Here is a 22,987-nt window from a genome sequence, read left to right on the forward strand (position 1 = left end):
GGTCGGCGCGCTGGCTGCGCGGGGGCGTGGCCTCGGCCTTGACGGCACCGCCCGCCCGCCGGCCTTTGATGAGGTGGCGGCGGAGCACTTTCTGGCCTGCCGGGCGCGTCCGCGCGGGCTGCGCTGCCTTTCAGACACTGGCCTGGGCGACCTGTTGGAATGTGAAATTTAGATGGCTTCTTCTCCAGAGCTTGCTTTATTTCTGACTGGACAGTCCTGCGGGTCTCAGACCTTTTTGGTCCGCTCAGGATGAGGGCAGCAGAGAGGCCCGTGGCCCGCGAGCTGTTGATGAGGTGTTGAAACGCAGAGGGGCTGCAGTTCAGTAAATGAAAGTCTCTGAGAAAAACTTTGTGGGACGACCTACATTGCTAGAAGTGAACATACTATGCATCTTGAGGTAACTGGAGGCAGCAAGGAGATTCCCCTATGGGTGTAAATTCAACAAACATTTTTTAGAGTGTCACGGGGCAAACAGTAACAAAAAACCAAACCCTTTGCTGTCGAGTGGTTCCGACTCATAGCAACCCTATACGACAGAGTAGAACTGCCCCATAGGGTTTCCAAGGAGCGGCTAGTGGGTTCGAACTGCCGACCTTTCGGTTAGCAGCCAAGCTCTTAACCACTACTGGGAAGAGATTGGGGTGGGACAAGCACAATCCTAGGGCGTCTCTGATGAAAGCTTTCCTTCTCTTGTGGTGCCCTACTGTGAATTAGTAGTTGTCTGTGCCTTGGTGATTTTGAACCGCCGACTCTCGGTTAGCAGCCCAGCACTTTTAACCACTGCGCAACCTAAATTCCACTGATACTTCCTATTATAATCTAGTTGGAAATTTTTTTTAGCTGTTCTAGATTGTAGATGCATTCAGTGATTATAGTTGCTCTAGAAAGTAACCAGTACAAACTTTCTTAACCATTTTCTTAGCTACTTTTCACGGGAAGAAGAATGATCTCTAACTCAAGTTTTCTGGTAGATTATTAAGGCATGGTTTCCCAGCTTGGCTGAGTGAAATCTCTCTAGGAAGCAAGGACTTAGAAAATAACATGGAGCAGGAGTATTTTACCAGATTTTCTCTGTACTACCTTGTTGGTCCTTGGTGTTTACTAAAATTTCCTCTAATAAAAATCTGTTGACTTGGGTTGAATGTAGTGTGGGTTGAGGGTATGGGTGGGCAGAAGTGAGCATCAGAGAGTACTAAACAAGAAATGTGGACTTTTCAAAATATTGATGTTGGTTGGAGACTCTCACATTCTGAACTAACTTAGACGAACAGATTTACTTTTCAGAATATTTTTATACTGAAGAGCACTCCCTTGAGCCCAGCACACCCAGGTTCCAACTCCTTCACAGCATTTGTTCTTAGAGGTATGGAATAAATTCAGTGATTGTCTTTGGACTTTCTGGAAGTTAGTGACATTTAGCTTTTAAGGATTCTTTTTCTTAGAATTCTTTTCTAAGAATTTTTCTTAGCCATGTCCTGAGAAATTTTATACTATACAGTACTTTCTTCTACAAAGGCTGTATCTTAAGTTATTTGTACTTGAAAAATACCATGTCAGATTCAGTGCCCCAAAGAATGGAAACTTAGGAACATTTGAGCCATGTGAATGAAATGGAAACTGGAAACTTAAAGTCTTAGAACTGCCTTGAATTTGTGACTACACGAGTTCAGAGGATCTCATTTATTTTGTTCAGTATTGTATCTCAAGCAGATAGCGTAGTGCTTGGCTGACATTAAGTGCTTAATAAACATTTGTTGAATGAATGAATGAGTGAAAAAAAATGTTGCTAACCAATACTCATTTGCCACACTCACATCGTAGGAAGGTGATGTCATTAGGGATGATGTCACTAACCACTGCCAGTTACTTGGACCAAGAGTAGCCTCACCATGGATTGGTAGGCTTGTTCTGTGTATAGGAGGAATGGATATTGAATGCCAAGGTTAGTTCTAGTGGGATAAATCAACTGAGAGTTTCAGCTAGATAAATCCAGCCTAAGGGATTTTAAAACATTTTGGAGTTTAGAGCCATCTTTTCTGAACTTGTGTGCTCTGAAAGGGAAGGCTATTGGATGAGTATTTGCTGAGAAGGGATGGGCCCCCCCTGATTTTGCTGTTTACTTGGATCTGACTAGGTGGGGTCATACTACCATAAATCTTGTGTTTCCTACTCCTGGGTAGGTCGTCTTCCACCAAGATAGCTCCCCTTCTCTAGACTAGACTTTGGAGAATAGTTAATGTTTCAGTATTAAAGTAGCATTAATTCTGATTTTGGATTTAAAGGAAACAAAGGAGGTGTGTGTTTTTTAACCTTCTTTTGAATGAGGTTATTAGGATTATTTTTATAGATCTGTCCTGACCCTCTCTACTTTCTCCTTCTGTTCTTGCTCCAACCAATGCAGGACTGAGTGATCATTCCAGCATGTCGGAGGGGGAATCCCAGATAGTACTCAGCAGTGGCTCAGACCCAAAGGTAGAATCCTCATCCTCAGCTCCTGGCCTGACGTCAGTGTCACCTCCTGTGACCTCGACTTCAGCTGCCTCCCCAGAGGAGGAAGAAGAAAGTGAAGATGAGTCTGAGATCTTGGAAGAGTCACCCTGTGGTCGCTGGCAGAAGAGGCGAGAAGAGGTAAGGTGGTGGTAGTATCACTCTTGGGAGAATGAATTCTGAGGTGAGAACTGGAGGGGGAAAAGACTCGAAGAGGCAGACCAAACTTCAACAGGATGGGAGCTAAGAAAAGATGATCAAATGGAGTATTGAAATGGAGGGTTCATGAGGTAACTTTAATTTCTTTTCATTTGAATTTCTTCTCAGGTGAATCAGCGGAATGTACCAGGTATTGACAGTGCATACTTGGCCATGGATACAGAGGAGGGTGTAGAGGTTGTGTGGAATGAGGTACAGTTCTCTGAGCGCAAGAACTACAAACTACAGGAGGTAGGTGATGGTGAAAAGATGGGGCCTTGGGGGTATTAGAACACTGGTGTTAAAGTGGGATTGGTCTTGGGAAGCTGACTATGAGGAGGGTGTATTGGGGTTAGATCACTTCTGGGGAGGGATAGAGAATGGGATGCAATGTAATAGACTTTTCAAGATTATTACAATGATTTCTGAATGATATTATCCCACTGTCTCCTCCACTCCCAGGAAAAGGTCCGTGCTGTGTTCGATAATCTGATTCAGTTGGAACATCTCAACATTGTTAAGTTTCATAAGTATTGGGCTGACACTAAAGAGAACAAGGCCAGGGTAAGAACTCTTCCTCATATTTTCTTGCTCCAGAGACTAGCTACATTTATTGTTCCTTTTATATCCAGAGATTAAAACAAAGTAGGATTTTTTTTTATTGTACTTTATTTTTTTGTTTATTGTTGTAGTTTAAATGAAGGTTTACATTTTAAGTTAGTCTCTTATACTGAAATTTATACATACATTGTTATGTGACCCTAATTACCCTCCCTATACTGGGACAGCACACTCTTTCTTTCCACCCCTGATTTCCCATGTCCATTCAACCAGCTCCTAACCCTCTCTGCCTTCTCATCTCACCTCCAGACAGAAGCTGCCCATTTAGTCTCATGTATTTACTTGAGCTAAGAAGCACACTCTTCACGAGTATCATTTTATGTCCCACAGTCCAGTCCAATCTTTGTCTGAAGAGTTGGCCTTGGAAATTGTTTTAGGTTCTGGGCTGATAGAGAATCTGGGAGCCATGCTTTCTGGGGTTCCTCCAGTCTCAGACCATTAAGTCTGGGCTTTTTACTAGAATTTGAGTTCTGCACCCCACCTTTTTCCTGCTCCATCAGGGACTCTCTGTTGTGTTCCCTGTCAGTTTTTAATTGTACTTTAGGTGAAGATTTACAGAGCAAACTAGTTTCTCATTAAACAATTAATACACATATTGTTTTGTGACATTGATTGCCAACTCCGTGATATGTCAGCACTCTCCCTTTCTCGACCTTGGGTTACCCATTACCAACTTTCCTGTCCCCTCCTGCCTTCTTATTCTTGCCCCTGGGCTGGTGTGCCTATTTAGTTTCGTAAAACAAGCTGGTTTTGAAACAGAACTGGAATCAACAACTGTAGAGATGAGAGTAGGGCTTTGACTATCACTTATGCCTTTAATCTTGTTATAGAGGACATGAATGAACTTTTTGCTTTCTCCTTGCCATACCTCTTACTGTACAGTCGTCTTTCATTGTCCTATTAATTCCAAGGAAGCGATGCTAAGAACAAAAAGAGAGAAAATTAAAAAAAAAAATTTTTTTTCCTGAATATATATCTGCTGTATATGCTACCAGGTAAGGAATCGTTTCTATTATAAGGCCTTATTTGTATCCTTTGCCTCCCCAGGTCATTTTTATCACAGAATATATGTCATCTGGCAGTCTTAAGCAATTTCTGAAGAAGACTAAAAAGAACCACAAGACTATGAATGAAAAGGTATGGAGGGAGAGCTGACAAAGTGTTAGGCTGATGTGAGAGTTCAGAAAAGGTTGTTAATTAGGACACTGATCAGGAAGGGATGGAGGGAACTGGTGAGTGGGGTGTTAAGTGAGGGATTACTACTGACCCTTGGACCAAACTCTGTTCCAGGCTTGGAAACGCTGGTGCACACAAATTCTCTCTGCCTTAAGGTAAATCATATCTGGTTAGTTTCTTTCCCATATTTCCTGATTTAGTTCCTCCAAGCAGATTTCAGGGCACTACTCTGCTGTTCTTTTCTGCCTCTCCCCACTTTCTTTGAGTCATACACTGTCAAGATGAGGCCCCTGCAGGTCTTTTCGAGGGTTCATCCTAATGCCTTAACCACAATACTTTCTCCCTCCTACCTCTTTCTCCGATTGCTTATCCAACTATTTAAATTATCAGGCATAATGGAGATTCAGAGTGTGGGGATTGTCTTTGTGGTGACCAGCAGGAGACCTGGCCCTTGCTTCTCTTAACCCTTGGGTTCCCCCTGCCCTTAATTTCCCAGTGGTCCCTCTAACAGCCCAGTGCCCCCACAGCTACCTGCACTCCTGTGACCCCCCCATCATCCATGGGAACCTGACCTGTGACACCATCTTCATCCAGCACAACGGACTCATCAAGATTGGCTCTGGTGAGGGGAGGGAGAGCTTCTGGGCAGGGGAGCCTCGGGAATTTGGGAACCATGGGGGTAAGATGAAAGGAATGGGGGAGAGCGGAGCAAAATATGAGGTGTGGGCTGGTGATAAAGAGAAAGTACCTTGTTAGTGGTAATTCATAGAGGCTAGTTAATTAGTAGATGGAGTAGGGTATAATCTTGTACCTTCATGGAGAGAAACTGGGGTTAATACAGATAGGAGGTTGGGAAAGGGCAAGAGATGGGTGTGAGGTCTGATTTGAGCCCCTAGGGCCAGACCCTACCAAAGGAGGTTCCAGGCTGTGCCTGCTGTGAGTGCGTTCATTTGCTGTGTATCTGTGTGCAGTGTACAACATTTCTGTGTGCTGTGTCTGTGTGATGTCTGCATGTCCATTTGTCTGGGGCTTGGCTGCTCCATTGCTCACAACTTTTCTCTGTTTTCCTCCCTCCCGCTTACGGGCTGCTCTGTTCCCAACAGTCTTTCATAGGATTTTTGCTAATGGTGAGAGCTCCCTCTGCCCCACTTGGGGCTCTGTTTGTACTCCCTCTGCTCCCCTTTGCGGCTGCTGAGCGCCTGCAGTCATGGGAGCAAGCCCCTCTTCCCCTACCTCCCCTGCCTACTTATGCCTGCTTAGCTTTTGCCTTCTCAGCCCTCTACCTGCTTGCCCCTCCATAACCTGCTTGTTTCTTGTGGATTCTGCCTGGCTGGCCGCTTACCTCTTGGATTCTCATTCCCCCTCATCATCAGGCTGTGCTCCTAGACTCTGTGACTTGTAGTCATTGTTTATGATCTGAGTGAGTCCAAATTGGGCCCAGCCCTGGTTCCTCATTTCAGCCTGTGGCAGGCAGTGTTGAGAATAAGAGGGTAGAGTAGGGGTCTAAAAAGTCTTGGATTAAAAGTGAAACTTATTCAAGGGTCTTGGCTCAATTCTGAGCTATGTTTGAGTTTCTGTCAGCCAAGGTGGGTAAGAAAGGGGCTGTGTACTTGGTTGTATGTTAATGCTTCTTATCCTTCATTATCCAAGTTCCTGAGGTCTCTGATTGTCCCAGATTAGGAAGGGCTGCTTATGTTTTTATGATATTTGCAGGGTGGATGAAAAAAAACAAAGCCAAACATTTTAATGTTATCAGGGATTAGATGGACCTGGACTTTGGGGAAGTGAGCAGGCCACAAATTCAAGTTTTTCTTTAGACTGTGTTGCTCCCTGACCAGCCCCAAGCCCCCATGTACCTTTTAATTCAGTATGGAGCTGATGTTGCTACTGAGTTAGGGACCTTAGATGAGATGCAGCAGGCCTGAGAACGGGCAAGTAGGTGGTGGTCCTGTTTGGTCTGCAGTTCACAAGGGGAAAGGGGATATGTTTGTGCCTATTGAGGGTTAGAAGGGAGACTTCTGGAGAGTTTGGCTTTTGGGGGCCTCTCTCTGGAGTGAGAATATGCTTCCTTGATGGTGGTCAGATTTTGGGTATTTCCCCTCTTCCCAGTGGCTCCTGACACTATCAACAATCATGTGAAAACTTGTCGAGAAGAGCAGAAGAATCTACACTTCTTTGCACCAGAGTATGGAGGTGAGGCATCCAGTTTCTCTACCTTGTCCTCATCTCCCAGTTTTTCCACCTTATAACCTGAGGTCCAGAGGTAACATAACTCAAACTTCTAGTCCTCCTGTACTAGCATACAAAGAGTTTTTTAAAGAGGCATTTCTGCCACCTCCCATCTCCAATCTCCTTATTCACTCAAGTCTTTTCTGTTCTTCCTAGAAGTCACTAATGTGACAACGGCAGTGGACATCTACTCCTTTGGCATGTGTGCATTGGAGGTGAGGAGATGAGAAGGGAGGGAAAAAATAGGGTCAGATTAGAAGGTGGGAAGGGGAAATGGAGTGAGGATAGGTAAGGTGCTGGTCTTGGAGTGATTGTGGGACCACTGAGATTCTTAGATCTCTACTTTTCCTTTTTCCCCTTCACTGCAGATGGCAGTGCTGGAGATTCAGGGCAATGGAGAGTCCTCATATGTGCCACAGGAAGCCATCAGCAGTGCCATCCAGCTTCTAGAAGACCCATTACAGAGGGTAAGGATCTTCAGGATCACTCCCTCTTTTACTGACTTTCAAATATCTTCAGGTTTTCCTACTATGTGCTCTTCTAAGAGCAAGGGAAGGGAACATAAAGCAGAAGGATAGACAAAAGCAGTTAACATTTCACTAGGTGGTGCCTTTTTTTTTTTTTTTTTTGGTATACACATGGGGGTTAAGATGAGTAATAGTGGGGTTAAAGGTTGTATGTTAATTAGGTAAGTCTAACATGGAAGTGGAGCCTTGGTGGTGCAGCGGTTAAGAGCTCAGGCTACTGACCAAAAGGTCGGCAGTTCAAATCCACCAGCCGCTCCTTGGAAACCCTATTGGGCAGTTTTACTCTGTCCTATAGGGTCGCTATGAGTTGTAATTGACTTGACGGCAACAGTTTTTTTGTTTTGTTTTGTTTTTTTTAACATGGAGGTGAGGAGCCCTGGTGGCACAGTGGTGAAGCGTTTGGCTGCTAACCAAAAGCTCAGTAGTTTGAACCCACCAGCTGCTTCACAGGAGAAAGACGTGGCAGTCTGCTTCTGTAAAGATTTATAGCCGTGGAAACCCAATGGAGCAGTTCTATTCTGTCCTGTAGGGTCACTATGAGTTGGCATTGACTTAACGGCAATAGGTTATTTTTTTTGGGTAACAAGGAGGTAAACTAATTGGATGGTTACCCTAGGCCATTGGTATACACTCTCATCTTGATATTTTTGAAGAAATTGATCAGTATGAATTAATCAAATCGGTTATTTGGGATTTGGGATTTATACAGTTTTAACTAGGGAAGGCATCTTAAAATAATGAGCTAAGATTTAAAGAATGTAAGGGTTTTCAATCTGTGGGTCGATACAATAAGTAGAGACTGGATAGAAAAGGTGCAAGCGAGAGTTGGTAATTCATTAGATAAATATAATAGGAGCAGGTGAGAAAAGCAGGAAGACTAGTGGGAAGTCATGAGGCTAGTATGGACCAAGTTTCTAGTTCAGTGCTAGGGTGGGGTATTCAAGTAAAAGATTAGGTATGTGATCTTGTTGGCATTCAAGAATGAAAGTAGGAAAGCAGGTTAATCGTCATAGGACTATGAGAGATTGAAAGGATGTGGTTTAGGGGAAGCATGGAGGAAACCAGTGGATTCAATAAGCAATTGTAGTGGACCAAAGAAATTATGGTTCTAGACTTGGCAAATAAAAAGGATGATGAATATTATTGATCACAGTGGATAAGTTTGGGAAGAGAGAAGCTGAGTTTGGTGAGAGTTGGGGAAGAAGGTAGGCAGTAAGTGGGCTATGAGGGCAGAGAGGTTGAAAATAAGGAAAAAGAAATAAGTTTGGATAGTAAACAAAAAAGAAAGCTTGTGGTTAGAGAGCAGAAAAATAATTAAAACCAGAAAGATATTGAATGATATGTTTCAAATAATACAAAGCCCTTTCAGATACATTTCTCAGTTTGTTCACTCAACAAGTATTAAGTACCTACTATGTACAAAGCCTTGTGCTAAGTGTAAAATGAGAGATATAAAAATGAATATGATGGAGTGTTTGCCAGATGTCTGCCCTAGTTCCTTGTTCCCTTTCTAGGAGTTCATTCAAAAGTGCCTGCAGTCTGAGCCTGCCTGCAGGCCAACAGCCAGAGAACTTCTGTTCCACCCAGCACTGTTTGAGGTGCCCTCTCTCAAACTCCTTGCTGCCCACTGCATTGTGGGACACCAACGTGAGTTGCCTTGGCTCTGCTAGGAATCTTCTTCTAATCTGGAGCCTTGTGACTATCACTGGCATGCTCTGTTTACTATTTCCAAAGGGATTCTTTGCCTGACAGGAAACCCATGCCTTCTATGGCATTAAGGGATCTTAATCAGACTATCCTTTCATAATATCCCACTCCATCATTCCCTCCAGACATGATCCCAGAGAATGCTCTGGAGGAGATCACCAAAAATATGGATACCAGTGCTGTACTGGCTGAAATCCTTGCAGGACCAGGAAGAGAACCAATTCAGACTTTGTGAGTAACTAACTGAAGGGTCTAAGAGGGACAGATTGGTCAGTACCACCCTGAGGGTTCTGTAAACTGTCCATTCTCTGGGAATGGTTGAATCTGCTATTTTGTTTCCATGTTTTCATCTTTTTTTCTCTCGTTTCTCTTCCAGGTACTCTCAGTCACCAGCTCTGGAATTGGATAAATTCCTTGAAGACGTCAGGTGAGAGAAGAGGGAGAAGACAAGCTTCATTGAGGAAGCAGGGGAGGGTGTCCTAAGGCATTCATAGAGCCCATGTGACCTGTCTTCATCCCCCACCAGAAATGGAATCTACCCCCTGACAGCCTTTGGGCTGCCTCGGCCCCAGCAGCCACAGCAGGAGGAGGTGACATCACCTGTGGTGCCTCCCTCTGTCAAGACTCCAACACCTGAACCAGCTGAGGTGGAGACCCGCAAGGTAGGGGCTATGTGGGTATGGGTGTCTTGGTGGTTACAGTAGAAGGGAGGCAGAGAGGACCTCTTAATTTTGGCTTTGTCCTTTAGAGGAAAGAATGAATATATGTCTGCTCCCGGGCAGCCATGTCCTAAGAGCTGGAAAGACTTCCACGGGTTGAGGGTTTTTTACCGACTGGTCTCTACTGTGGTGATTCTCTCTGCTCTGTCTTCCTAGGTGGTGCTGATGCAGTGCAACATTGAGTCGGTGGAGGACGGAGTCAAACACCATGTAATACTCAGGGCCAGGGCTGCATTGGGCTGGGTGGCTAGATGGAGGGGGAGAGAAGCCTCATTTTCTGTCTTCTCCAGCTGACGCTTCTGTTGAAGCTGGAGGACAAATTGAACCGGCACCTGAGCTGTGACCTCATGCCAAGTGAGTCCTTTCCCTTGTAGGATGGAGAATCTATGAGCCTTCTCTGGGGGACATAATCAAGGGTGGCGGAGATGACAAGGCAATAACACATTGACTCACATAGAATGAATATTTTAGCCCCTGAAATTGGTGGGTGGATCTGACAGTTGTGCTTGTACCATTCTTTCCTAGCCAGGGTAACCGGATTAGGGCTATTTTAAGGGTTCTCTGTCCCTCACTCCCATACGTTATCCCCTCCTGTTTCTCTGTCAGATGAGAACATCCCAGAGTTGGCAGCTGAGCTGGTGCAGCTGGGCTTCATTAGTGAGGTGAGGTTCCTTCCTTCATCGGCCCTGGCTGCCTCCATTTTTTCTCTTCTCTCAGGCCCTGTCTCACTGAGCTCTTCTCCCCCAGGCTGACCAGAGCCGACTGACTTCTCTGCTAGAGGAGACTCTGAACAAGTTCAATTTTGCCAGAAACAGCACCCTCAACTCAGCCGCTGTCACCGTCTCCTCTTAGAGCTCACTCGGGCCAGGCCCCTAATCTGAGCTGTGGCTGTCACTAGATGTGCAACAGCCCTCCTGACCCCCTCCTCCCAGTCAGTATTACCCTGTGAAGCCCTGTCTCTCCTTCAGGAGGGCTCTGGGGAACTCCCTGGTTCTGAGCATCATCCTCCCCCTGCTCCTTCTCTTCCTCCCCTCTGCACTTTGTTTACTTGTTTTGCACAGACGTGGGCCTGGGCCTTCTCAGCAGCCACCTTCTAGCTGGGGGCTAGTAGCCGAACTGCTGGCTCCCGCCCAGCCTGTGTGGAAAGGAGGCCCACGGCCACTTGGGGAGCTGAATTCTACAATCCCGCTGGGGCAGACGGGCGGGAGAGAAGGGTGGTGCTGCAGTGGTGGCCCTCGGGGGCCATTGGATTCGCCTCAGTTGCTGCTGTAATAAAAGTCTACTTTTTGCTAAAAGCGTCGTGTGTGTTTGGCCTTCCCCGCTAGGGGGAGCGGGGCTCTGAGCCCGCCGCCAGGGGCGCGGTGGTTGGGCTTCCTTCAGGTAGTAATCGGGCGGAACTGGGCCGCAGGCCGCGGGGCGGGGCCAGGACCAGGTAGAGCTGCCTGGCGGCGAGGCGCATAGGAGCGGGATGAGGTGCAGCCGCTTCTGCATATTCGGTAATTTCCGGCCCTTTCGACTACCCTGCGACTACCCTCTTTCACCTATCTTAAACAGCCCTGGTTAACCTGGGGCCACCCGCGACCCGCGCGCCCTCCCTGTCTGTCGGCTCAGGCCCGCCCCTCCCCCGTGCTTTGCAGACGCGGCCCGAGGGCCCCAGCGGCTTATGAGCGTGGGGCTCGCGCTGATCCTGGTGGGCCACGGCAACCTGCTGCTGGGGGCCGTACTGCACGGCACCGTACTGCGGCACGTGGCCAATCCCCGCGGCGCCGTCACACCGGAGTACACCACGGCCAATGTCATCTCTGTGGGCTCAGGGCTGCTGGTGAGCGCTGCGGGCGGGGCGGGGCGGGGCCGAGGGTGGGAGTGCTGAGAGCAGAGGCCTCAGGCCTTATGTCTTCCACAGAGTGTTTCCGTGGGACTTGTGGCCCTCCTGGCATCCCGGAACCTTCTTCGCCCGCAACTGGTGAGAGGGTACTCCTGGAGCTTGGAAGGAGACCTCTGCGCAGGGAAGTGGAGAATGGGGGGTGATTCGGCTCCATCTTTAAATGAGGAGCCTCAGTCAGAAACTGAGGTATCTAGTCAGTGGGAAAGTTAGCCACCCCTAGCTGCTCACTCTGATCTTCTGCCCCTGCCAGCACTGGGCCCTGCTGGCCATATCTCTGGTGAACTTGCTCTTGTCCGCTGCGTGCTCCTTGGGTCTCCTCCTTGCTGTGTCACTCACTGTGGCCAATGGTGGCCGCCGCCTTATCGCTGACTGCCATCCAGGACTGTTGGAGCCTTTGGTACCACTGGATCAGGGGTCTGGACATGTCGACTGCCCCTTTGACCCCACAAGAATCTATGTGAGCATATTCTTTTTCATCCTTTTTGCAGTCCTCAAAGCCTTGGTCTTCTGCCCTTTTAATTTTCCCTACTTACTGCTCCTGCCCTACTCTGTTAGTCCCCATCCTTCATCCTTGCCTTTTAGGATACAGCCTTGGCTCTCTGGATCCCTTCTTTGGTCATGTCTACAGTGGAGGCTGCTCTGTCTGGTTACTGCTGTGTGGCTGCACTCACCCTCCGAGGGGTTGGGCCCTGCAGGAAGGAAGGGCTGCAGCAGCAGGTAAGGAAGATGAACAGGAATGGTTATGGGCTCTCCAGCTGAGAAACTTGTGAGGAGGGCTGAAAAAGTTTAGACTCGGTTGAAAAGATGCTGATCTATAATTCAGAGCCAGGTTACTAACTCCACCGTCTTCCACAGCTGGAGGAACTGACAGAGCTTGAACTTCCTAAATGTAAAAGGCAGGAAAATGAGCAGCTACTGGATCAAAATCAAGAAATCCAGACATCCCAGAAAAGTTGGGTTTAGGACAGGTAATGGGCTACGAGGGTTGAGGCCTGGGTAAACGCAGGGGCAGGGAACTGCTCTTAGAACTCGGTCTGGTTCTTCACTCTGCCACTTTCCCCTCTGACCTGGGTTCTCCCCTCTATCAAGCAGGTGCTGTTCCAGAGGCTCACTTCACAAGGGTTTGCCACTAAGCAGGGAACCCTGACCTCTAAGGCAGTATAAACAGTTGTAATAAAGAATGTCTCTCTTTTTGCACTTGATTATGATTCCTTTTGGGGGGAAAGGGCACTGGGTTGCTGTTGGGGGTGACCTTGATCAAAGAATACAGTGGTCTCACTTACTTACAAAACTTTAATGAGGGAGAGGCCATAACTTCCCTCAGCTCTATCAGCTACTGAAAAGAAAAGCTGGTGCTGGGTAGCCCTCCACACCACTGGCTGATGAATTTCAGCACATCCTGGCACACTGGGCTGTGGGAAGTCTGTGAGCAAATGGAAAGAATATGAGAGGAACACACTAGTGCTGCTGAAAAACATTCCTGACAGAAAGAAAATCAGTTCCAGCTCACTATCATGGGGAGCAGGGTTCAGGGTCTGCACCTGCCTTCTTGACAATCCCACCCACCCTTCTAGTATTTTGGGTTTTTTTCCAGTGCTGTTCTCCCTGCCCTCATCCTTCAAGTCTGTCTAACCTTGATGGCCATAAGGAACTTATTCCAGTTGTCCTTGTTAGCTGCCTTCCCTGGCCGTTTAAATTCAATTTTGTTCCTCAGAATGGGGTATCCTGTGGGGCAAGAAAAAAAGATGAACTGGAATTTGAGAGGGATTGCGGGGGTAAGAATGAAGAGCAACCTGGTAGAAAGTAGGATGTTCCTATTTTCTGCACTCCCTACTAAGTAACAGTAAAATAAAGTTTATTGATCCTATTTTTCCTTCCTTTCTACCCACCACAGGGTATGGTGTGCTAAAAGGTTCTATACCTGTAAGGAGGCATGGTAGTGCCCGAACGCCAGTGCTCGCTGCCACCAGGGAAGCCTCGTAGGCGCCCCGCTCATCCCGAGGCAGAACTTGCTCTAGCCGCTGGTCCATTGAGACTGTGAGCACCCAGTCGCGAACCTCTTCTCTCTGAGCCTCCTGGGAAGGACAGAGGGAACAGCAGCTTCACACAGGGCAGGGCAAGTGGGTGATAAGTGAGTGAGGGATTTGCCAAGTCCTCATCCTGTACACCAGCTTTCAGCCACAAATGACCTCCTTGGATTGTGGTCACAGTCACAGCCTTATCTTTCTACTCTGCTTCTCTTCCACTGAAGGAACAGTGAGGGCTGATGGCAAAGAAGGCAGCAGCACAAAGATGTTGCTGACTGATGCCCATTACAAAGGGTTGGGAGGATCAACTGAAGTGTCCTCCCTTCTCAGTGCACTCACATACTGGTGAGGCCTTCCTGCTCTCCAACCCTGCGTCCTTACCGGTACATGCTGCTTGGCTGGGAGTGGCACCTCGAAGGGAATATCTGTATCCTGAAAGTCAGAGTGGTCAAGGGCATCCAGAGTCCCTTCGTCAATTGCCTATGGCAGAGTGGGCAGCCATGAAATAGGCACAGCTTGTGACATGCAAAACCTCTCAACCTCTGGGGCCCAACCCCCTACTCACATCAGTTGGTTCCCAAACCACCCAACCTCTGGGGCACAACCCCTTACTCATATTAGTCGGATCCCAAAACTCCCAACCTCTGGGGCCCAACTCCCCACTCACATCAGTCAGATCCAAAAAGCGGTTGAGGAAGATGAATGCCATGTTCTCCCAGCCAACCGCCTGTGGCAGAGAAAAGTTGCAAGTAGGAGTGAGGAGCTGGGCTTGGATGCCGCTTCTCCAGATGCCGGGGAAGAATACAAGAGGGTAATAGGAGAACTATGTCCTCCACAACATCATCCCCACACTCAGCTTCACTCTACCTGAGCAGATGAGATATTCTCTACCTCCCAACTTTATATTCCCTTACCTCCTCTGCCCCACCCTTCCCTGAACCAGCTCACCTTGGCAGCAATGCCAGCTTCATAGAAGGCCTTGTCTGCAGGTAGTAGCTGGGTGTGACGTAAGAGCGAAACAGAAAGCCTGGCAGCCACAGTTTCCTGTGGATTAAAGTTAAAACATGATCCTGGCACTGTAGTGATTGAGCTAACAGACCAATGAGCTCTGTTTTTTAGGGTCTTATAACTAAGGCAGCCACAGAACTAAAAGACCAACAGTCAAAAACTGCTCCGGATCTTACCCACTCTGGATCTTAGTTTTTTTCATCTGTACGTAAGAACCAGGCCTAGATCATTTCTAAGTTTCCTTCTACTTTTAGAATTGTCATCCCAGTACGTGAAATAAACATACTGTGTACTATCGTGAATAAGCCAAAGGGACGTGAAGGTTTTGAGGGGTAAAGAAAGAAATCATGGGATCTGAATGTTAAACGTAATGACACTGAGGCCATGTGGGCACAGAGCCCCAGGGTCAAACAGTACAGGAAGCAAACTCTCAGCAAGGGTCAAAGATAAGCAAGGGTTAGACAGAAGAGAAGCTAAGAGAAGTGAGGAGGTTCAAGAGCCCAAGCTTGGGATTCCAGAATTTGAATTCATTCAAATTCATACATCTGAAGATGCGTCTTTCTGAGTGCCCTTCTACCCGCTCTTCATCTCACCAGCTGTTTGATGCTCTGGGCTGCAGAGCGCGTGGCATAGTAATGAGCAATCAGCAGCATCGTCTCAAACTCCTCATGGGCTGGAGAGTTTGCCTCACTGGACTTCACCAGGTTTTCACACTAGAGAAGGACGAGAGCACAGCCTGAAACGGGTCAGAGGAGAGCTGAGCCGGTGCCAGTGGTCAGCTGATGGCCACTTGGACAGAGGAAGATAAGATACATCTGAGGGTAAAGGTTTATGTGCATGAAGGAAGAGACTGGGATGGGGGTAGGCTGAGTCGCCTTTTTACTCTGTTGTTGACCCAACTTCCTCACCAGGTTGAAGAGGACATCCCGAAGATCAGCCCAGCTATGATAGGCCTCAGCACTGTTGGTCCCAGGTGAGCTCACCATGTCAGTGAAGATCCTTTTGTAGATGTTGAAGTTCTAGCAGGAAACGGGAAAAGGAGATCTGAGTGGGAAGGGGACAACTAGAAGAGAAAGTCAGTGAAAGTGGGGCCAGAGAGGAGAGACAGCGCTGTCAGTGTGTGTGGAGGAGCTGGGGGACAATGATGGAGAAGAGGAGTAAAAAAAGAACTATTTCTTTTACTGGTACTCTGTGATTATGGGCACATGCACAAATATAAATGCACAGTCACAATGTTAATGGGCTAATATTCCAGAGAGTGGTGATGCTCAGCAGATAGGGGAGTAGTGTTCATTCTCTGGAGGAAGTTAATAAGGCCCTAGAGGTGTGTGCAGGAGTCATCTCTGAAAGACTGCTCCCTGTGTATTAGCTAAGAGCACGAGAAGCTCCTCAAGTGATTCTTCAAAGGGTATATTCTCCAGAGAGGCTGTACAGCTCAGAAGGGGCTTGGTGGGGACTCTAGGCATGATGTTCTCTAATGAAAGGCTCCCTTAAGAAGAGAATATCTGAGGGCATGGGTAGTTCTAGAGAAGGGAAGATTTCCTGTGGAAACGTCTGGTACCTGTGGGTTAGCAGGGGCGCCATGTTGCACATACAGGGCCAGTGCCTGGGCATAGCCACCCTCCCGAATCAGGTGAGTCGCATACAAAGCCACGTATTTGTGTAGAATCTTGTAGTTCTGTCCCGCAGATGGAAGAAAAGAATGGGGAAGGTTGGGATCAGTAAGACTGGGCAGTGAGGGTGGGTGGTGACTTGTATGCTGATGTTTGGGGTTTGGGCTTTGGTGGAGGTAATGAGAGATACAGGTCTGGGGCAGGTGGGGAATCAAGGGACAATATAAAGAAAACTTGGGAATGGGAAGAAGAGACAGCAGTACCTGCTTGGTAGCTATTTCAATGCACTTGTCCCACTGGCCCTGCTCCACATACAGGTCCAAAGCAGCCATAACATCCACACCCACCAGCTATGATCAGTTGAAAAGAGTTACAGGAGAAAAGATGACATGAGGAGGAGAAAAGAGGGAGAATTTCTTGAGCCTCTCCCTGCATTCTGCCTCATGCTAACAAAATTTAAGTCTCACCGAGTCCACTTTGCCCTGATTCTTCAGGAACTCTTTATAATGCTGGTCCACATAGTCTTCATACCTGTGAAGATGTACAGAGATCTCTAACTTTGTGGTCCTGGATGCCACCCCCTCCCCCATAAGAGCTTCTGCTCAGTCTTTAAAAAAGGAAGTAAAAGAGAATTTCCTAGTGAGAAGGGGTCATGAGTTTACCGGGGATCTAACTCCTTGGCCACACGCTTGGCCTTGTTCCACTCCTCACCCTCAATGAAAGCATCGATCGCTTCCTTGACTAGGTCCAGGTTCAGATAGAGCTCTGCAGCCTGCATAGTGGGAAATTGGAGACTGGAATCCATCTTTTCCCTCCACTCCCCAGTCCTGTGAGCTCCTCCCTCTACTTTCCCGGAACTACATGCTGAGCTGCCTAGAGGACCACCTGGCATACCTTCCTGGGTTTAGATGTCACCATTCTATCCATTTATGTTTTTCAGTCCAGTACCCTACTTACTGCACTGTGCTTTCCAATTCCAATCAGCTGGGGTCCTACGGCCCGAATGACTTCCAGACTGCGCTGTGGAGGCAGAAACTTGATGGAGAGTTCAGCTGCCTGAGTGGTTAAACAAGATGGAAATGGGTAGGAGAGACAAACACTGTTGGGGGTCTTCAGTCTGGGCAGGTGGCTCCATTTCATACATGTTTTCCCCTCTAGTTGCCAGCTTTCTCCCTTGTACTCTCCCTCATCCTCCAACCTCCTGTGCAAAGCCTGCCTCATGGTCCATCCTTTAAATGACCATCAGTGGACCTGTCTGATCCTCTCAGGTCATCCTAACTCTTTCAGACACTCTGCCATCTGCAGTAACTGCATTGGTCTTGCCACCTTTGATAAACTTGTTTCTCAAGCTCTCTGTCACAAATACAGTCTTGGTAGCATGACATAGGGAAAGAACCCCTAAAATAGGAATCCATGACGCTCCACAACCATTTATGGAACCTCAGATTCTTCATCCATAAAAGTGATGGTCATTCTAGATCTGTATTGTCCAGAACGGTAGCCTGTAGTCACATGTGGCTAGTCCACATACTGGATTTTGAAGACTTAGTATGAAAACAATAAGTTTTTATATTGATTACATGTTGAAATGATAAAATTTTAGCTATAATGGGTTAAATAATGTATAAATGTATTAAAATTATTTTCACCTGTTTCTTTTTACTTTTTTCAAATGTGGCTACTAGAAAATTTAAAATTACATGTGTGTTTATCTAATTTCTAGCTTATATTTCTATTGGACAATGCTGGTCTAGATGATCTTGGAGATACCTTCCAACCCTAAAACTCAGTCATACTACAAACCCAAGAATTTCCACATGGTCTAATTTAGCTATTAAAAAAAAAATGAAAAACCAAACCCATTGCCGTCGAGTCAGTTACGACTCATAGTGACCCTACAGGACAGGGTAGAACTGCCCCCCAGAGTTTCCAAGAAGTGCCTGGTGGATCAAACTGCTGACCTTTTGGTTAGCCATAGCTCTTAACCACTACGCCACCAGGGTTTCCACCTTAGCTATAGTCTATGCTAATTCCCCTTGGTCCTTCCCCCATCTATTCTTGCCTTTCTTTGCCTATTAAACCCTTCAAAGCTTAATTAAAGTGCCCTCAACCAGGAAGGCATCCTGACTAATCGAAGAAGGTATAGTCATGCATAGACCCAGTAAATGATGCCCCAGAGTAAAACAAATAATAAATACTAAAATCTGATGACAATCATCAGCCCCTCTTTCTACTTCTTTCTCCTCCAACTTCTACAGGCTGTTCATGACACAGCCTCAGAAACCTAAGGGAAGTTTTGCAGGGGTATCATCACACCAACATTCTCAACACCCCTCATAGCTCCCAATACCATATTTCACGAATCTAAGATCTATCGTTTATAATATATGTGCATCCCAATTTCAAAGATTTTAAGATGTGATTATATGTGTGTCTTAGAATTGATGAAACACATTGGCCTGGCTTAATCTGCTGAAGGCTTCCTTTCAGAAGCTGCTGGTTGAAGGAAGACCTCATGCTTTTTCTTCACAGCCTCCATCTAGTCCCAGCTCCTGGGTCTGGAGTTGCCCTTCTAGCTCTAGTCCAAGTCCTACCTCCTCCCTCACAAAGCCTTCCTGACCCCTCCAGCCCACAGAGAGCTCACCCTTCCCTGACTCCACTGTGAATCACATACTTTGGTATTTATTCACTCAGATACAATATTAACTGAGCCATGTCTAACTCCCCCAACTTCTGGCTGTCAGGGCTCTGCCTTCTATTCCTTTGACAGGTTCTGGCTATAGCATCCAGAGGACACTCAGTAGATACCTGCGCTACCTGACTGAAAACAAAAAGACACAGGAGGAAAAAGATGAATGTTTGAGAAGCAAAGCTGGGTACTAATGGAAGTTTGGGGGAAAGGAGGGCCCACGAGGGTCTGAGAGCCCTCACCTTCATCCAGCACTTCTCCACAAGGCTGCTGCTTCCAGAGTCATGCACTTTGAGGTAACAGTCGACTGCACGACTATACTCTCCAGCCTGCTCCCACTGTCGAGCTTGTTCCACTAGTCCCTCCATACCCCTGTGGAGATGACAGTGCACCTGATGGGACCGGGGAGGGGCAGAGTGGCCTATCCTGTGTACATTTTGTGACCCGTCCCCCAGCCCTGCCAACGTTTCCTGGACCCCTGGCTTCCTACCTGGCCCCCTTCTTGGTAGCTTCCCGTTCATACTCTTCCTGCAGAGCCTCCAGCTGGCCAGGCACATAGTCCTTGCAGATTCGCAGAGCGTCGCTCCATAGTCCAGCCTCCTGCTCAGATTTCCAGGTTATCAGGAGAGCAGAGGTAGGCATGACAGCCTCCCACGGCCACACAGGTGCTCTGTCCCACTGATTCCTGGATCCTTGGACCTCTCTTCTTCATCTTGCCTTTCCTTCCCTCTTCCTGATCCTAACCTGCCTGATCTTTCTTAGTACCAGGGATGAGTGTGGCTCTCTGTAGACTCTCCTATCTTGTCACCCTGCCTCATGGCCCTGAATCCAGTGCCCACCTTATAATAACTGAGGGCCAGGCCTGGTCTCTGGGCCCGAAGCAGCAGCCCTTCTGCTTTCTGGAAGTTCTTCTCCTCCAAGGCCCCCCGGGCCTGCCCCACGAGCACCTCGGCGACGCTGTCAGGGTCGTGGGCCTCGGCCACCCGCTGAGCTGCCTCCCAGTCCTGGTTATGGACAAACCTGCCCCCAGATAGGCAAATAGGAGAGGCCGAGTGTAGGACATGCCACTGCAGAGATGTAAGCTAGGTTTGGATGAAGGTGAAGATGACTGGGAGGATGAGTCGGAACTGACTTGACGGCAACAGGTTTGGTTTTGGGGTTTAAGGAGTTTATGGGGTAACTCACATGAGGACTGCTTCCTTGGGTTTACCAGCTCTGATGAATTCAGCTTCAGCTTCTTCAAATTTACCCTAGAAGGAGAAAAAGGCAGCTGGACGTGATGAGGAGGAGACTGGATCACAGGCAGCCAGGAGATACAGGGGCTAGCCACAGTGGCTAGAGGAGGGAATAGGAGGGCTCTGAGGCCAGGGTCAAAAGCAGTGGGAGAGGATCACATCCATACCTCATCCTCCAGGTACATAGCGTATCTAAGGTGAATCTCAGGGGTTTTGTGCTTGAGGGCCAGCCGAGAGAGTTCAAAAGCAAATTCAAAGGAGCTGAAATGCAAGGTGCAGATAAGGTTTGCCTACTCAATACTTCCTTTTGTAAGAGGGAAAGAGAAACAAAAAGGGCAAGGATTGAGGGGAGAAAAGGGGGCAGATTAAGAAATGAAGTGATAGAGCGGCACAGAGAGATAAAGGAAGACAGGCAAGCAGTTATGTGACCATCACTGTCACCTGGAAAGGCCTGTGGTTTCACTGAGACCCGCTGGTTGTGAAGAAGTGGGGTGGGCAAGAGGGAGGAGGAGTGAGCTTCAGAGCACCAAGTGGCCAGGGAAGAAGGGCTCCTGATGCTGCCACCCCCTCCTCCTGAGCCACATCTACATTAGCAGGAAAACAATCACTCAAAAACAGACTTCCCTCAGCAATCTGACCCAAGGCAGTCTTACTACTGCCATATGTAACATTTACTTAAAAAAAGTTATTTGCGTAAAAATACATTATTTTGCATTTAACAGGATCACGTCATACCTCCATTATCTAGAGGAAGTTACTAGCTTAGTGCAGTCCTAGTTTTAAAAGCTATTCCCTCTCCACCACTGTCCTAGGACAGCCAAAGATTCAACACTCAGGGGTTACTAATTTATTTTTGCTCCTCTATTATGTCCTTCCAAGGGTCTGTCCTTACCACAGTTCACACTTGCCTCAGATTTCCTTTCTCTGTATAGGGGGTCTAGCTAGGGTGGGCATAGTGGCGAGAAGGCTGAGGGCCTCACCAGTTGTCGGCAGCATGGTCAACAGCAGCTTCCAGGAGCCCCAGCTTGTTGAGCAGTCTCACCGCAGCCTCTCCTCCCAGGCTCTTTGCCCACAGATAGGCCACGTGTTTGTGGGCATTAGCTCCTCCGTGAGCCTTGGCCACCTGGAAAGCAAAGCCACTCAGCAGTCCTCCACTGCAGGGGCACCTAGCCGCTCCCTTCTCATCTCTGACCTTCTGACCTCAGCTTTGACAAAGGCCAAGGACCTGTTCTAAAACAGCAGCCAATGGGGTGAATTTCAAGGTCTCTTAATCTGCTTAGCATCCAGGGATGGGCTTCAGGTAGTCCACAAACCTTTAAATTCGTATGTTAAATTTTGTATATATCATGTGGACATTTTTCTGGCAAAAGATGAATTTATTACATTTTCAAAAGGTGTCATAATCCGTTTAGAATTAGTCACCTGAAAGTGGGAAAGGGGGCCGGATGTGTGTCTTGGACTCCTTACCCGATACGCCTCTTCCCAAAGCCCACTGGACCGATACATGTTCACTGTTGCCTTCCATTCATGGGCCTCAAGGTAGTGATACTCAGCCTCCTGTAGCCGACCTTCAGCCTCCAGCTCCTGAGGAAAGGTGGGTCAGGATGGAGAGAGGGAGAGATGGAGCCCAGCTGGGAAAGAGGTGGGCAGGGACAGAAGGCGGCCTCACCTTGCCCAGATGTAGGTGTGTGTCACTGAGTAGATCTGGGTGGTGTTTCCCTACCAGGCGGATCATATCATCATACAATTTGTGCTTTTTGAACATGGTGATGGCAAGGTCAGGTTCTTCCACTGTCACATAGAGCCTGGGGATGGGAGATATACCTGGGGCTCTATACCCAGACCCTTGCTGCTAGAGTCATTCCTAACAGATCCTGTCACTGCCCCCTGGAAAGGGACACATATCCTCAGACACCATCTGTCCTTTCAGCCCTGAAGCCCATCTCCCTCCATACCTCTTCTGAGGCCACAGCTCACCTTTCAGCCTCGCGGTACTTGCCCTGCTTCTCCATCTCCTGAGCTTGGGTGATGTACAGCACCGACACGTCTTCAGGCCTCATGCACTTCATTGCCAGCTGTGCAGACACACAGAGCCAGGGCAGCCGCCAGTGCCAATTCCCAGGGAAAGCAGAGGGCCATGCAGAGCAGTCAGGGAAGCAGGGCTTCAAGGAACCTGCTTGCCCAGGAATTCTCAACTCTCCCAACAACCACACTACTAGCCAGCCTCGGGGAGTGCCAAGTCCAGAAGGAGCAGAATAAGAACTATAGTCTGCTCAGGCAGGCGGGTCAGAGATGCCTTGTGCTGGGGGAGGATGATCCATTACCATACTCCCACTGCACCCACTGGGCTCAATGTGACTAGAGGTGTCAGGAGTGGTATTTCAAATTCCCCAGCAACCAAGCGCATCTGCTCTCTTCAGAAATACAGGTTTGGGAACAAGGGCCTCTCTTCATCCCTTCCTTTCTCTATGGTAAGGGATCAAAGTTATCCAGACTATGTTTTGGTACTCTTTCTCAACTTTCAGGGAAGTAGGGAGATCAGAGACCAAGGACTGTGGCAACACAACCAGAAAGGCAAAGTTCTCTTGTCATTACCTCCATTCCATTCCCTACCTTGTGGGCTTGCTCCCAGCGGCCAGCCTGGGTGTACATGTCGATAGCATCTTTTGTCCGATCTCCCTTAATATAGAGTTCCTCGGCAATCTGTAGTTGATGGGAGGTAGATGCAAAAATCAGAGCAACAGAATGAAAGCAGCTTGTGGGAAGAAAGAACAAAGCACAGCTGGGATGAAGGGAAGCCTGTGATACTATTACCTTAGAATAGAGAAGAAATGATGACTATGGGTGTCGCACACCTGCCTCCATT

General features: G+C 47.8%; 3 protein-coding genes across 8 annotated transcripts in view; 2 read left to right on the top strand and 1 right to left on the bottom strand.

Annotated features, from left to right (window-relative positions):
* NRBP1 (nuclear receptor binding protein 1) overlaps positions 1-11,043 on the top strand; it is an 11,600-nt gene extending 557 nt beyond the window's left edge. The window contains exons 1-18 of one of the 4 annotated variants that reach the window (XM_023732440.1): positions 617-1,363; positions 2,402-2,628; positions 2,815-2,937; positions 3,148-3,249; positions 4,354-4,443; positions 4,597-4,637; positions 5,010-5,104; positions 6,592-6,675; positions 6,868-6,926; positions 7,080-7,178; positions 8,753-8,885; positions 9,071-9,176; positions 9,322-9,372; positions 9,472-9,607; positions 9,821-9,874; positions 9,955-10,018; positions 10,271-10,326; positions 10,412-11,043. In XM_023732440.1, the coding sequence (XP_023588208.1) occupies positions 2,422-2,628; positions 2,815-2,937; positions 3,148-3,249; positions 4,354-4,443; positions 4,597-4,637; positions 5,010-5,104; positions 6,592-6,675; positions 6,868-6,926; positions 7,080-7,178; positions 8,753-8,885; positions 9,071-9,176; positions 9,322-9,372; positions 9,472-9,607; positions 9,821-9,874; positions 9,955-10,018; positions 10,271-10,326; positions 10,412-10,516 (1,605 nt within the window). In that variant the 5' untranslated portion in view covers positions 617-1,363; positions 2,402-2,421 and the 3' untranslated portion in view covers positions 10,517-11,043. Of the gene's footprint in view, positions 1-616; positions 1,364-2,401; positions 2,629-2,814; positions 2,938-3,147; positions 3,250-4,353; positions 4,444-4,596; positions 4,638-5,009; positions 5,105-6,591; positions 6,676-6,867; positions 6,927-7,079; positions 7,179-8,752; positions 8,886-9,070; positions 9,177-9,321; positions 9,373-9,471; positions 9,608-9,820; positions 9,875-9,954; positions 10,019-10,270; positions 10,327-10,381 lie in introns of those variants that run through there. The other 3 variants (XM_004377624.2, XM_023732441.1, XM_023732442.1) reach the window with 3 other exon arrangements.
* A 248-nt stretch (positions 11,044-11,291) lies between these two features.
* On the top strand, positions 11,292-12,720 carry KRTCAP3 (keratinocyte associated protein 3). 3 transcript variants are annotated; one of them, XM_023732445.1, is made up of 6 exons: positions 11,292-11,486; positions 11,568-11,627; positions 11,800-12,006; positions 12,132-12,266; positions 12,405-12,517; positions 12,642-12,720. In XM_023732445.1, the coding sequence occupies exons 1-5, from the start codon at positions 11,328-11,330 to the stop codon at positions 12,510-12,512; spliced, it is 669 nt and encodes a 222-aa protein (XP_023588213.1). In that variant the 5' UTR covers positions 11,292-11,327; the 3' UTR covers positions 12,513-12,517; positions 12,642-12,720. The 3 variants fall into 3 exon arrangements, with proteins under 3 accessions (XP_023588213.1, XP_023588212.1, XP_023588211.1); XM_023732444.1 differs by having other exon boundaries at positions 12,639-12,712; XM_023732443.1 differs by having other exon boundaries at positions 12,405-12,712.
* Positions 12,721-12,824: 104 nt separating this feature from the next.
* IFT172 (intraflagellar transport 172) overlaps positions 12,825-22,987 on the bottom strand; it is a 32,345-nt gene continuing 22,182 nt past the window's right edge. Inside the window, exons 26-48 of the mRNA XM_004377625.2 lie at positions 22,735-22,824; positions 22,099-22,196; positions 21,791-21,926; positions 21,589-21,705; positions 21,102-21,244; positions 20,289-20,382; positions 20,072-20,136; positions 19,726-19,906; positions 19,377-19,486; positions 19,129-19,258; positions 17,155-17,253; positions 16,860-16,969; positions 16,665-16,728; positions 16,461-16,547; positions 16,146-16,262; positions 15,493-15,603; positions 15,178-15,297; positions 14,525-14,620; positions 14,244-14,303; positions 13,958-14,056; positions 13,471-13,624; positions 13,183-13,274; positions 12,825-12,972 (exon numbers count right to left, since the gene is read on the bottom strand). Of these exons, the coding sequence (XP_004377682.1) occupies positions 12,883-12,972; positions 13,183-13,274; positions 13,471-13,624; positions 13,958-14,056; positions 14,244-14,303; positions 14,525-14,620; positions 15,178-15,297; positions 15,493-15,603; positions 16,146-16,262; positions 16,461-16,547; positions 16,665-16,728; positions 16,860-16,969; positions 17,155-17,253; positions 19,129-19,258; positions 19,377-19,486; positions 19,726-19,906; positions 20,072-20,136; positions 20,289-20,382; positions 21,102-21,244; positions 21,589-21,705; positions 21,791-21,926; positions 22,099-22,196; positions 22,735-22,824 (2,463 nt within the window). The 3' untranslated portion in view covers positions 12,825-12,882. The remainder of the gene's footprint in view (positions 12,973-13,182; positions 13,275-13,470; positions 13,625-13,957; positions 14,057-14,243; positions 14,304-14,524; positions 14,621-15,177; positions 15,298-15,492; positions 15,604-16,145; positions 16,263-16,460; positions 16,548-16,664; positions 16,729-16,859; positions 16,970-17,154; positions 17,254-19,128; positions 19,259-19,376; positions 19,487-19,725; positions 19,907-20,071; positions 20,137-20,288; positions 20,383-21,101; positions 21,245-21,588; positions 21,706-21,790; positions 21,927-22,098; positions 22,197-22,734; positions 22,825-22,987) is intronic.

Source organism: Trichechus manatus, unplaced genomic scaffold (genome assembly GCF_000243295.1).
Source record: "Trichechus manatus latirostris isolate Lorelei unplaced genomic scaffold, TriManLat1.0 scaffold00052, whole genome shotgun sequence".
Taxonomy (NCBI): Eukaryota; Metazoa; Chordata; class Mammalia; order Sirenia; family Trichechidae; genus Trichechus; species Trichechus manatus.

Excerpts from the sequence above, each read along its gene's own strand:
- KRTCAP3 (XM_023732445.1), top strand. The coding sequence starts at position 11,328 with ATGAGCGTGGGGCTCGCGCTGATCCTGGTGGGCCACGGCAACCTGCTG. Across the intron at positions 11,628-11,799 it reads ACCTTCTTCGCCCGCAACTG|CACTGGGCCCTGCTGGCCAT; the intron begins GTGAGAGGGTAC and ends TGCCCCTGCCAG. Across the intron at positions 12,267-12,404 it reads AGGAAGGGCTGCAGCAGCAG|CTGGAGGAACTGACAGAGCT; the intron begins GTAAGGAAGATG and ends CGTCTTCCACAG.